Genomic DNA, 13,815 nt, shown 5'->3' on the forward strand with positions numbered 1-13,815 from the left:
TTTTCATGAGTATCTCCTGTGACTTCCTGGAGAAATCCACATGATTCAGCAAGCTCTGTGCACAGGCTGCTTTGGCAGACACCTCCTTAGAGCTTGTCTGGTTGGTCCTTGGCTGTATTTCCTGAGGTATAGAAGGATTTCGTGGATTGGATTATACAGAGTCTAAAAAGCAATTTGGAGGCTACCTTGTACAGGAAACAAGGCTTGAAAGCATCATGTTTACAAAGTCCATAGGAACAGCAAATTCTTTTCACTGTGGGAGTTGTACAAACAGCACCCAATTCTGTCCTGCTTTACTAAAGGGGGCAAGATGATGATGTTTTCATTTGTGGGGTGTTTTTTTTTCTTTTTCAGACTATATGGCTCACCTTGTGGAGGTTCAGCATGAGAGAGGAGCAACAGGAGGCCAGACTTTCCACTCCCTGCTCACTGCATCCCTACCAGCCCGTCGAGGTACCATCTGGGATAGCCTAAACTTCCAAATATTGGTTGTCTTCCAAACTTCCTTTCTCCACTGCTGTTTAAAGGGATAGGAAAAGCTGCCTTCAAAAGGGGTTGTTGCAGTGTTTCAGCAAGCTACAGTTAGACCTCAGTCCTTGCTAGAGTTTTTATTCTGGTGAAGGAAGGAATTCCAGTATTCTTGGAGCTTACTGCAATGAGTTGTTCTGAGTGATACAGAAAAACAGATCTTGCTTGGCCTCAAGAGAAAAGCTACTGAATATCTCTGTAGTTCGAGACTGTAAAGCTGAAGGTGATACAGTGTTTGGGTTTCAGATGCTAGCTACCATAATGGCATTTTTCTTTCTTTTATTCCTTTTGCAGACAGCGCTGAGACTACAAGGTCAAAATCTAGTCCTGATTGCTCTCAAGGCCAGAGCCGTATCCGGACCTTAAGCCAGGTCCGGATTCTGGGCCCAGATGATGATCTAGCAGGCATGTTTCTGCAGGTACTCCTATAACCTCTAGCTGAGCAGCTGCTTCCCTGCAGCAGTTTTCTAAAATCTGTTTTCCTTATACTTGCACCTTCTGACCCCCTTCCTCCTGCAGTGTTAGCAGACGGTAGACATGAAAGCCCTGCATGCAACGAGGCTGCACCATTACAGCCTGCTGGAATTGATACTGGAAGGAGTTCTTGTAGTTTGAACACAATGTGGCTTTTGATCATGCCTAATACTGTCAGTGCCTACTGGCATGTTACTCTCTCTGCACCTTGTTTGTTCTGTGTGTAGTGCCATTCCTCTCAGCAGTGGATGGAGGATTTGTGAAATGCTCACAGGGCCTTGGTGGCAAAGCTGTGTGCAAACAGCATTTGTACTCCGGCTTGTCTGCTGGCAGAGCCTCCCACTCTCTGTTGACTTCAGAAGTAGCCTACAGAGGATCAATTGCCCAACTTGGTTGCTTGTGTTTGGGTAGTACGGTGATTCCCCCCCAGCGTCAGTGTTGATAGTCTTGTTGGGGTTGCATAAAAGCTGTGTCTGTGCCTATAACAGGCATTAAAATACTGAAAAAGCTGTATCAGAAGGTTCCAGTTAGCCCACAGTCAGTGCAGTTGTGTAAGGTAAATCAGTCCTCTGCCTCGGCATGTTTATGGTACAGCATGACCTTTCATTTGCCTTCAGAAACTTATTCCCTTCTGTATCCAAACAGCTTTTCCCGCTAAATCCAGACCCACGATGGCAGAATTCAAACCTGCACCCTGTGGCCCTGGCCTTGCAGCAGGCCTTGGGGCAGGAGCAGGCTCACATCCGCCAAGGGAATACACAGGTGACCGGGATCGCAGGGCGACTTCTCCAGGCAGTGGCTGCGCTGGTGAGCTCGCCGCACAGCGGTGCGCTGGTGATGGCAATGCATCGTAACCACTTCGTCTCCTGCCCGCTGATGCGCCAGCTCTACCAGTATCAGGTGAGCAATGTCCTGCGAGAATCTCTGTAGCATGCAACAAAGAGGGGTGGGGAGGAAACAAAGTCTGCAGTGCATCTGCTTTGTCACGTGTAGACCTGCTGCCTGTGTAATGCTGGAAATGCAGCTTGGGCAGCATGACACAGAGGGACTCAAGTTGCCTGGACGTAGGTACCTGGATGCAGGCTGGCCATGTTAACCTAGCACTGCTGAGAACATGGGCTTAGGTGCAGAGTTAGCTGTACCTTACCTAGTTTGGTAACTGCGCAGCACTGTGGGTTTACAGATGGGAGTCTCTCTTGGGTTTGTGATCTCAAGTCTCTGGTGTTTTGTAGCATGGGCAGGTCTTGCAAGCTGAGGCATTTGCAGACAGCTTGATAGCTGAAGTTTGTAATTCCTTAAAGAGATGTCTCTGCCTGCTCTGAAGGTATCCAATGAAGTATTTCATTCCTTTCATGATGAAGGGCGGCACAAAGTTGCCGTTAGTTATGCTGGGAGAGGTATTGTGTGTGTGACTGAGTCTTCTGCCTTGCATTTGTACACCAGAATCTTCTGCCTTGCTTTGAGTGAGTTACGGTCCAACAGATTAGGTGTGTTCTATGTATTCTTGGCAGTATGTGCTACTGTCTGCATCTTCCCTGCTAGCTTTGTGTATTCTTGAAGTGTGTATAATCGGGTCTCTTGCTGTTCTCCCCAGCGCTGCATGCCACAAGACACTGCCTTCTCCTCGCTCTTCTTCAAAGTCCTCATGCAGATGCTGCAGTGGTTGGAGAACCCTGCGGTGGAAGATGGTCCTCTACGTGCTCAGCTGAAGGCCTTTGCTGTGCAGTACTCCTCAAGGCACAGGATCAGTGATGGTACTGGCATTGCACAGCTTATGGGACTAAGTGGGACGAGAAAGAGGCAGAAACAAAACTGCACACAGAGCAGGAAGTGGGGTAGACTGACTCTGAGAGGTATGCCTAGGAGTAGCAAGAGAGGCTTTTTACTGTGCCGTATAAACTCCCTGAGGATGCAGACAAGCGATTTCGTTCTGGAGATTTGCAGTAGACACCTGGTAGCATCTCACCAAGCACAGCAGATCTTTCAGGGTAAACTTGCAATTGCTCAGGCCAGGACTTCTATGCTAGCTGTCAGCCTGAAAGATGACACACGCACAGTGTGTTTGTATGTCTGAGTAGTTGTGCCCTGGTGCCACATGGGCCATCTGTAGAAGGGAAGTCTGATGGGGCTGGTTTTGCCCTGTGATGCCAATGCTGTGATTTCTTTGCAGTTCGAGGTGGCTTCTTGCACCTCACAGAAGCTCTGACTTTCCGTCGTGATGCTGACTTGATCAGCTCCACGGTACGTGCCATCATTGCAACCCTGAAATCGGGAGAGAAGTGTAACGTGGAGCCGGAGCTCATCAACAAGGGTATGGCTGTCCTTCCTCTCCGTCCCTGTTGCAGCAGCAGGTTGAACTGCCAGCCCAGCAAGGGGGTGCAGGCTGTGGGAAGCTGCCTTCTGCCTGGATCAAAAAATGTGAACTGATCTAAACTTGGTCCTATCTTGTATCAGCTCCTTCCCCTGCACTGGTATGTGGGCTTATAAACTGTGATCTGGGGCTGGAATTAAGTGTCTTGGCCAACTGTTGGTTTCCACTAACAAAATGAGAAGTAGAAGCCTGCTGTCCTGGATAAAAATGGCTTCCCTCTTCGTTACTGAGCCAGGCTCTCGGGAATGCTGGACTGATTGCCTTCATGATACTCCTATGAAGTTCCATAGCTGAAGTTAATACATCTTTCTCCCTCTTAGTGCTTCAAGGTCTTATTGAAACTCACTCTCCATACTTGGAGGAACTCCTCACTGTCCTCTTCTCAGCTACCGTTGAGGCCACTACCAGGTTTTCTGCCATGAAACCAATTGCTGTGGTGAGCTCCTTGTTGCTGCAGGACAAAGAAGAAACACCAGTGAAGAAGGAGCTGGACAGTTGCAGGTGAGCGTAGGCAGTGGTGAGAATTCACTGGTAGGTCTGGGTTCACAACATCCCGGCTGACACTGGTTTTGTTTCCCTCCTCAGTACGGAAGCGCCTTGGCTTGGGCCCTCCTCTGGCCTCCTGAATGACTGGCTGGAGATGCTGGACCCAGAGGTGATCAGCAGCTGCCCTGATCTGCAGCAGAAGCTACTGTTCTCCTGGAACAAAGTAAGAGTTGCTGAGTGGAGGAGCTGCTGTGCTGAAACCACCTTTCTGGGGTACTGACCTGCGTCTGGAAACAGGGCAAGGGGTAGTTCTCTGCTTTGCCACATGTTGCTATACTAGCTCCAGAGCAGTATAGGCTGACTAAGAGAGGGATTCTGGTGCATCCTGCTCAGTGCAAGGCATAGGTTTTATTTTACTTCCTCAGCTCTGTTTTTTTTAGGACTTCACAGTGCCTTACAGACACAACATAGTCCTATAACCTCCAGCCCGCTGTGTTTTCATTGGTATTTCTGCAGGCAGGTAAATCGCTTGCCCGGAAGTGCTATGCTGAAGCTAAGACTACAGTGGCATTTTATGGCTAATGCCACGTTGTGTTATGAAGTACTGCAGTTCAAATCCTAAACCCACATGTTGTCTTTTGTGCTGTCTGCCTGCCTGGATCGTCATCCGTCTGTAATACATGTCGGATCTCCTACGTTCACCTTGCATCAAGGAAGGTTGTTTTACAACGATGTTTTACATCTCTTCCTTTTTCGGTCCTTTCAGGCTGGGTCCCAGGTGCCCTCCTTCCGCCCGTATCTCTTGGCTCTCCTCACTCACCAGTCCAGCTGGACCACGCTGCACCAGTGCATCAGACTTCTGCTTTGCAGAAACCGGGAGCAAAGGTGAGTCTTGTTTTTTTTGGGCCTAGCAAGGAATTCTGAGTTGGGCAACTCATGGTGTCTGAGAGAGAACAAACAGAAGCTGAGAACAAGAGCTGCCATGTTCCACGGTGCGTCTGCCAGGAGGTGTAACACAGCCAAATACAGGCTTTGTGAGAAGGATGCTGATTTCAGTCCTGCTGACTTGCCTACCTTGATACAAATGTTACCTGCTGTTTGATGGAAACAACACAGAGTTGGCTGTGTTCTAAGCAGGAAGTGCTAATCACTGGGTAATCCATCTAGCACTGCCCTGTTGGTAAGCTTTATGAACATGGGGTTTGCAAGATGGTTTGGATAGCGAACTGATAGAAATCTCTGTACCTGGGCAGTCTCTGCTGGATCTTTTGGTGGGACTAAACTCCATTGCCAGTCTTCCTCTAACCCCTTTCATGGCATCAGGCTCCCAGTTCTGATCTCTGGAGCAGCCCTAGCTCCCAGCTTCTATACACTGAAGTGCTACTGTATTAGTGTCTTGCTTAAACTTGCTATGCTGATGGACCAGGAAATGCTAACACCTAATAGTAGTCATTCAGGACATGACTAAACTAGCAGTTCTTCTAAAGGTGGCAGTGTTTCAGTTTGCTTATTATTTTATTATTGATCTCTTGCTCACTAACAACTCCATTAATTTCTGCAATCCAGGATAACAGCCAGGATAGGATAAGTCTGTACACTAGGACAGTAAGGTCACTAGTCTGAGCGTACCAATTATTTGTGTTGATGACCGACTTCTGACTCCGTGTAGCTGCCACACTCTTGCTGAATGCCATTTGTTCAGCTCCATACCCTGGGCCGTGCTTACTGCAACAAATACTTAGTCATAATCTGGGAACAGAACCAAACCCCTTCTTGGGACTTAATGGATCCTATTTTTACATTTGCAGATGTTTTCCTCCACTTTACTCATGATGTTTAGAGACACTACCATGTGTTTGTGTGCTGCTCGAGGGCTGCGTTGACTCTAATTGCAAATCTGTCGTCTTTTGTCTTTTGGCAGGTTTGACCCCACTGCATCCTTGGATTTCTTGTGGGCTTGTATTCACATTCCTCGGATCTGGCAGGGAAGGGACCAACGAACTCCTCAGGTAGCGGAATCTGGATGGAGCAAGACGTGATGCGTACGCAGTGCCTGATTTTTGGTGGCTGGAGTGGTACAGGTGCAGCATGCCAAGCTTGCTGCCTGTACCTCAGCTGGTTACTGAGCAGCTCGGCTATGTTACATATTACAGTGGCAATTTTGAGTCCAAAAAGCTGATATGAACACACATAAGTCTGCCCACTTGGCATTTCCTCTGCAGCTCCTGCAGCAATTGCCACAGTATCAGTTAAACATTTAGGCACAAGGCTGCAGTGGTGAGCAAGCTAAAACCCAGTGTGGGATAATTCCCTTTGCACCAAAAAAAGAGGGTTACATCTCCACAAAATTTCTTTGGTTTGGCGGCTGAATTATGGTTTCTGTCCCATAGCACATGTGGAGTTGGAAGTAAATGTGTAGAAGAGGAATAAAGAGACTTCATCTGGGGCTGTGATGCATGTTTTCAGAGCTCTAGATATGGGGCAGTTCTTAATTCTCATCCAAAGAGATGTTCTATTCCAGTTGGGGAAGGTGTGAATAGAAGGAACTAAGGATCTAGGGGTTTCATTTTGGATTAATGTTGAGTGTTCTCTTGCATTACAGAAGCGTCGTGAGGAGTTTGTACTCCACCTAAAGGCATCAGAATTGATCAGCATGGTGGAGCTGATCCTGGCTGAAGCAGAAACCAGATACCAGAACACAGAAGAGGCCTCCTGCACACTCATCCAGTCTCGACTGCCTTTGTTGCTCAGTTGTTCTCACGGGGACATTGAGAGCATCAAAAAAGTAACGGAGTATCTGACCAGCTGCATCCAGCAGTGGGGGAGCAGGTGGGGTTGAAAATGGAGAGCACTATCTTCTCTAATTGTAGCTACTTGTCATTTTAAGTGGTACATGGACCAGGAAGATGACTTGAAAAAGGACATTTCAAGGCTGTTCTATTTTCAGGACTCCAGGATGAAATGCTTGTCATGCTTTGGGGGTTTTTTGGCCCTTTTTGTAAGTTAATGGTTATTTTTAATTACCAGTTCCTAATGTGAGGTTTCTTGTCTACTTATGCCTTGAATCACTGCTCCTAATGCTTCCTGCTTCTGACCATTGATTGGTCTCAAAGCCGGATGGAGACTAGATTGTGTTCTAACAGCTGTGTTAGCTCTGTGGGAAGAACAGGATGATGCTGTATTTGTGGCCCTAATCCTAACCTTACTTGTGGTGGTGTTAGAAAAGACACTGAGTAATCTCAGTTGCCATTGCATTGTACAGCCTCCCAGTGCAGGCTGTGCCAGGGACCTATGGAGGGCAGGTCTGTAGAGACAGGCTGGCTAGTCTGAGTAGTTGTGCTTCTGACTACTCTTCCAACTGGGATGGGGATGACCAGGAGTACCATGTGCAGAAACTCTTCACTGGAGTGAAGCTCTTTTTTTATATCGTCTGTTTGCCATAGGCAGGAAGGCTGCTACTTATCTGATGGGTCTGGCATGTTTGCTGGTTGAACCAACATGGTAACCAGTGGCTGACCAATCTCTTTTTTTTTTTTCCTTCAGCTCTGTGGGAAAATGCTGCCAGGACCTTCTGCTTCAGATATACCTGCAGCTACCCGAGCAGCTTGTGCCTATACCTGAGATGCTGCTCACCAGTGAAGGAGCCAGAGACAGCAGCACTTGCAAGGTAAAGTTAGAGGCATAGGAAAGCTCCTGTGCAGTTGTGGATGCTACCTTGATGCCCAGTCTAAAAAGAGAGGACTGGCAAAAGCTTCCTGGGTCACTTTGGTTTCTTTACCTTGCTCTTCTGTTGCCCTCCCCTGCCTGCTGTCTCAGGAGCAGAGTGCAGGTGTGGTTTATTTTGCAGTGTCCTATGAAACAGCATAAGCTCCACGAGCTTCTGTATGCCACAGGCTTCTGTAAAGCACAAGTGTGCAAGCATCTGATCCTGCTTTGATGTCTGTAGGGACTGTGGACTTCAGATCCTGTGCCAGCTGGAACATTGCATCTGCTCACAGATTCTACCTGAAAATAATTTGTTAACCCCCTCCTGTAGTTGGAAAGGAATTAGGAAACGCTGCTGAAGAGCCAGGGGCTTGATTGTGCTTTAATTGATGTGTTTACTCATTGCTTCTCTTCTAGCTCGATGCCCTGGTTCACAGATTCATTAACCTCCTCGCAGACACCAGTGACTCCAAGTCGTCAGAAAGCCGCGTGTGGGATGCCAATATGGCCTGCAGGAAGCTGGCTGTGGCTCATCCCATCCTACTTCTTAGGTACCACTCTCCCCCTTCACCCTCTGTGTGACTGAAAAGCATTCACCCTTGTCCTAGAAGGGGAACAAACTTACAGCCATCACGATGACTGTGACAGAATCCACATTCACACATGAAATTAAGGGAAAGGGCAGTCGTACCTCTTAGAATGAGGCAGCGCCTCTTCTGGCTCTAGACGACTGTTTCCATACAGACACAGAAGTTGGACACTAGAGAATGAAACATGGGTTGGAAATGGGGCTTGCCAGTTCTGTGGATACAGGGATCAAATCCAGAACCCTGGGAGAGAAAAAGGGATACTTCCTTCCAGGAACTCAAGTGTAACGTGTAACTTTCTAGGAAGAGGCTAGATCTGGATTTTCTTCTGTTTGGCATTTCAGGCACTTGCCAATGATTGCAGCGCTGCTTCACGGCCGTGTTCACCTCAATTTCCAGGAGTTCAGGCAACAGAACCACTTGACCTTCTTCATCCACGTCCTGGGGATCCTGGAGCTGCTCCAGCCGCAGGTCTTCCAGAACGAGCACCAGGCGGCACTGTGGGACTGTCTCCTATCCTTCATCCGTCTGCTGCTGGTAGGAAAGTCCTCGCTCCCCCCATGCGCAGGCTGCCAGCCACCAAGGGAGAAGCTGTAACACAGGGCCAGCCCTGGGAAAACCTTCGTATACCTAGGAACAGAAGGGTGTATTGAGTATCTTGGGGAGCTTAAAGAGGAGACAGGAGATCAATAAACTACTCCCTGGTCCTAAGAGGTGCTGGATGGGGCTTGCATCACTGCTGGTGTGTGCGGGTTTTGTTGTTGTTGTTAACTCTCATCTCCTTGATCCTTTCTCAGAACTACAGAAAATCCTCTCGGCATCTGGCTGCCTTCATCAGCAAGTTTGTCCAGTTTATCCACAAGTACATCACGTGCAATGCGCAGGCAGCTGTCTCCTTCTTGCAGAAGCACTCGGATCCACTCCAGTAAGTTTCCTTACTTCAGTTAGCCCATGGTTAGCTCATGGAGTGCTTGTGTAATTAGACTGCTGTGAGCTAATCAGACAGAAGACAGCAAGAGGATGTGGCAAAATTGCTGTTAATGTGGCACTTTTCACCCTTGGCTCCCTTAAGGCTATTGAGATGAGCAGCATACCCCTTTTTATAGGTGAAAACAGCCCAAGGAAGTTGGATGATGATTTTAATTCACATAATGGCCTAACTGTCTATTGAGGCATTGTAGTGCCCTGCAGTCATTTCCAGAGGGCCAGCAGGAGAGTCTTTTCCCTGAGTAATGGCTGCAGGGTCCCACCTGCACATACAGGGGAAAAATGCATTTGAGTTCCAGTTACGATGAAGGGAAAAATCTTGTTTCTGCTTCTGAGAAACTATTCCTTTTAGTGTACATGGATGTGCTCTTACCTGTCCTCATGCCCTTACTGCTACTAAAAGCTAAACATGCCATCTCTTCCCCCAGTGACTTATCATCAGACAACAGTGACCTGGCAATGTTGAAGTCCCTCCTGGCTGGGCTGAGTCTGCCTAGCAAGAGTGGCATCTTGGACAGGGGCTCGGATGAAGAGAAGGATGGTGAGTCTGAGTGGGGGAAGAGTTACCCCAGCTGGTGAACCTGTAGTGTGTTTTGGAGCACAGCCGAGCTTGTTCCTCTCATAACAGCCCAGCGAAGGGTATTTAGAGTGGAGAATGACACTTGTATACTCAGTAATTTGGAACCATATCTGGGATGGGTTAATTGGTTTTCCTGTCAGTGGTATCACTGCTGGAGCAGAAGAACAGTTCTTAACAAGGACAAGTTTCACTGTGGATTTTGCCTTCCTCGGCCACACTTGAGGATTGACCTGTTAAGAGACCCTAAGAGTACATTGGCTTCTCTGCTGTTTTCTTTGACTTGCATGGGAAAATTATTCAGTATTAAAACAGCTCGGGAAGGTTCCTTCTCTTTGCATCACCTGAGGGGTACGAGAAGGTGCAGTGAGGCTAGAGCCTGAGAGCCAGGAATTGTATTACAGTATTGCTGGTCAGTTCGTGATCCGCCGCTGTAATGGGAGGGAATACCAGACCTGTCTCCCTCTTAATACTACACAGACTGTCAGGAGTGACCTGTTCTCTCTTCTCTCTCCCAGATGAAGCAGCAGCTGGCTCTCTCCCCCTTGTCAGCGTGTCACTCTTCACTCCTCTCACGCCAGCTGAAATGGCCCCATATATGAAGAGGCTTTCTAGAGGCCAAACAGTCGAGGGTAAGTGAGGACCTGCAGAGCTGTATGAAGACACCAGGGAAATGCAGGCAGATGCCAACCCTGTTACTTATCTGTCAGCTACAGGCTAGTTTCCTGTTTCTGTCTTGTTTGGAAGTCTCCAGCAGTTAGGATGCGGTTTTATTTTGGATAAACTTATCCATAACCTCCTGTGATTCTGTGACAGAGGTTTCCTATGATGCTGTTATCTCCTAGTTCAGCGGTGATGCAACTGCCTCTGCTTTGGGGTTCCTCAGGGATCTTGTAAGTGCTGTGGGAGATAGTATGAGTACTTCAGGGAGCACTGCTGTTCATGTCAAGCCAGGCCTGGAGTGCTGATAGGAATGGCTTTTTTTTTTTAATGATATAAAAATATCAAACAGATGAGAAGCAGGATTTTGTTAGAAATCCCCAATGGCCGTGATGGAAGAAAACCATGTTAACCCGGCGTGTCGGAACAACAAGCTGCTTCTCCAAATTTTGTCTGAAATCACAGGTGTCCAGTGTTCAGGCCTGAGTTGTAGTATTAGGGTGACAGTTTTCTTCCCACACTAGAAATAGGGGAAAAAACACTGTTCTTAGAAAAGGCTTTCTGTGAAGATCTCAGTTACAGAAGAAGGTGTTCTGGAATGGAAACCTCACACCCCACTCCACTCCTTCCCCTGCCAATGGCATGACAATGCTGGTGACTTCTGCCTGGGCAGGTTGGGATGTGCTGGTAGGGCACGTGACCTACCCGTTCTCATCCTTTTTGAAGAATGCCTATATTACTCTAGCTCTTTGCACAGGTGGGAGAACTTGGCTGCTTGGAGGTTGGATGTATAGGGGAAAAAAATCCTTTGCTGGATCAGTGAATTTTAGTTACCCCTTTCAACCTGTCTTCCACCAGACATCCTGGAGGTGCTGACAGACATTGATGAGATGTCCAGGCGGAGGCCAGAGATTCTCTCCTTCTTTGCTGTGAGTATTAGTGTCGGACTGCTACCGGAAGGAAGGGATTCTTTTTAACAGAGGCTGTGTTGCACAGCCAGCCTAAGTACTACCCTTCCTCTGTGTTTTGGGTGGTTGTTGCAGCATCTTAAGAGAATTTTACCTTCAGTTAGGTCTTCTGACAGCAGGTGGTATTTCCTTCCCTACCATCATCTCTCCATTGTATACTGAGTCTCCTGTCATCCACTTCAACTTCTCTTATGTCAGGAAGAATTAACCCTCTGTCCCCTTCCCAGTACTGGGGCAAGGAGAGAGCAGAACAGCTCTGTCAAAAACACTGGAGCCTAGGGAAAACTCAGCTGTCCCACATGGAGTAAGATTACAGAAGAGTGCTTTAAAGTATTCAAAAACAGGATAATCCTTCTTACAGAGAAGGATTTCCTGGCTCAGCCAGTACCTGCTGGATGTGTGTTGGGCTGAACTGTTGCTGGAGGGGTAGTAATGCAAGTCTGAAGAGTTTATGCTTCCAGGATTGGCCCAGTGTTCCTAATTAGTGCATCTTCTTTCAGACAAACCTACAGAAGCTGATGAGTTCATCAGAGGAGTCCTGCCGAAATCTGGCCTTTAGCCTGGCTTTGCGTTCCATTCAGAACAACCCCAGGTAAGGACCACGGGAACCTAGGCTATCCCGAGTCACTGATGGGCACGGGCTGCCTCTTGCACGCCTGTTGGTGGTGACTACAGAGCACTGAACAGGCTGCCCAGAGAGGTGGTGGAGTCTCCTTCCCTGGAGACTTTCAAAAGCCCCTGGACTTGTTCCTGTGTGATCTATTCTAAGTGATCCTGCTCTGGCAAGGGGTTGGACTAGGTGATCTCTAGATGTCCCTTCCAACCCCTTCCACTCTGTGAATCTGTGACTGTACTGATGCTGTCATGTTTTACTCCCAGCATTGCTGCAGACTTCCTTCCCACCTTCATGTACTGCCTTGGCAGCCGAGACTTCGAGGTGGTGCAGACAGCACTGAGGAACCTGCCTGAATACACCCTCCTTTGCCAAGGTGCGTTGGTATCTGCCATCTTTGGTGCGTGCTTGGCCTCACAAGGGTCAAAGCTGGGCCCCTGTGCTGGCAACAGCCTCCTTGAGAAGTTGCCAAGGGTCAGTGTTGCCTCGGCCAGGCCATCGGACACGCAGGGGATTGATACTGATAGTCGCTTTGGTCTGAGCATCACAGGGGAGATCTGTCACAGAGGCAAAAGAGGCTTCCTTGAAGCAGATTTGCTCCCTTAGGATTTTCTGAGTTGCGATCCCTCACGTGATCACGTACGCACGGAGCTATTAGGAGGTGGATTGTGCTATGTTCTTAAGGAAGCAGAGATTTCTTGCACAGCTGCCCAGGTTCATCCTGGTGTTTGGTGGTAGGTTGCTCTTGCTTCGACACTGGAGCTCTTGGGTCAGTCCTCACACTGTCTTTCCCTTTCACAGAGCACGCGGCAGTGTTGCTGCACAGGGCCTTCCTGGTGGGGATGTACGGCCAGATTGACACCAGCTCTCAGATTTCGGAGGCCTTGAAGGTTCTGCATATGGAGGCCATGATATGAAGATGTGGTTCTGGGAGCTCCACTTCCAGAGGAATTAATTTAACTGGACTCATTAGCCGCATCGAAGCCCTGTAAGAAGACAGAGTATTTCAACACGTGTGCTGGAGGATCAAGGTGATGTAGCAGGCCAGACTGTGCTGGAAAAGGAGAGTGTGCTTGCTGAAGATCAGAAAGGGGCAAGGATTGATCCGTCTGGCGAAGGCACCATTATTGTGGGAGAAAAAACTCTTAAACGCTTTGCCAGACAGGGACCACTTCCTTCATGGGATCATGGTGTAGTGGCTGTTGGTTTGGTGTTTGGGTTTTTGTCTCTCCAAGAAAGCAGAGCTTCTGGGAGAGCAGAAGGGAGTGTTGGCCCTTGCACTTGGAGTCTCTGCACTCTCTGTGTTGGAGGGAACATGCAGATCTGTGCAGGGGGTGACACCACTTTGTTTTCTGGGGTGGGTGTTTTATTTTTCTTTTTTTAATTAAAATTCTCCATTTCCATTTTGCCTTTCTCTGCTCTGTGCTGCCTTGGGTGTAGCTTGACATCGCTCTCTCCCTGTTCGTGAGCTTCTTGTTACTCTAGACAAAGCATCTCTGGAAGACTTGTTTCCATGGCCAGATGCTTGCAGAGCTCTCTTGGCCTTTTAGGCAGGAAGTGGAGGAGGTTTAGAAGGGTCAGAGGGGTATAATAGATGAGTTTTTGGTCAGCACCAACTGCTGAAAGGACAACTTTTAAGAGGTTCCTTAGAAAACTTTAAAAACAAATAAAGCAAACTTTTGTAGTCCATCTGCAAACTTCTCAGCAGCTGGTCACTGTCACAGTGGAGTCTTCGAACGAGCCAGCTGGGCGCCAGTTCCTCCCTGTGACTCTTCTGACCACCGCTGTCTCTAGTCCTCATCTGCTGATAGGGGTGATGGCTGATTGGACAGCTGTTGTTTAAGGACAGAAAAGGAGGT

The 13,815-nt window shown here is 48.2% G+C and overlaps 1 protein-coding gene across 1 annotated transcript in view; it reads left to right on the forward strand.

Moving 5' to 3' along the window:
* Positions 1-13,351, forward strand: part of INTS1 (integrator complex subunit 1) — a gene marked incomplete at its 5' end in the record, with an annotated part of 28,240 nt that extends 14,889 nt beyond the window's left edge. Inside the window, 20 exons of the mRNA XM_010157425.1 lie at positions 355-453; positions 823-947; positions 1,648-1,902; positions 2,597-2,756; positions 3,173-3,313; positions 3,694-3,874; positions 3,959-4,082; positions 4,626-4,744; positions 5,781-5,868; positions 6,462-6,688; positions 7,403-7,526; positions 7,982-8,115; positions 8,496-8,688; positions 8,949-9,076; positions 9,567-9,679; positions 10,234-10,347; positions 11,234-11,304; positions 11,844-11,935; positions 12,223-12,332; positions 12,758-13,351. Of these exons, the coding sequence (XP_010155727.1) occupies positions 355-453; positions 823-947; positions 1,648-1,902; positions 2,597-2,756; positions 3,173-3,313; positions 3,694-3,874; positions 3,959-4,082; positions 4,626-4,744; positions 5,781-5,868; positions 6,462-6,688; positions 7,403-7,526; positions 7,982-8,115; positions 8,496-8,688; positions 8,949-9,076; positions 9,567-9,679; positions 10,234-10,347; positions 11,234-11,304; positions 11,844-11,935; positions 12,223-12,332; positions 12,758-12,873 (2,714 nt within the window). The remainder of the gene's footprint in view (positions 1-354; positions 454-822; positions 948-1,647; positions 1,903-2,596; positions 2,757-3,172; positions 3,314-3,693; positions 3,875-3,958; positions 4,083-4,625; positions 4,745-5,780; positions 5,869-6,461; positions 6,689-7,402; positions 7,527-7,981; positions 8,116-8,495; positions 8,689-8,948; positions 9,077-9,566; positions 9,680-10,233; positions 10,348-11,233; positions 11,305-11,843; positions 11,936-12,222; positions 12,333-12,757) is intronic.
* Between the last annotated feature and the right edge of the window lie 464 nt (positions 13,352-13,815).

This window comes from Eurypyga helias, unplaced genomic scaffold, assembly GCF_000690775.1.
Source record: "Eurypyga helias isolate BGI_N326 unplaced genomic scaffold, ASM69077v1 scaffold15420, whole genome shotgun sequence".
NCBI lineage: Eukaryota > Metazoa > Chordata > Aves > Eurypygiformes > Eurypygidae > Eurypyga > Eurypyga helias.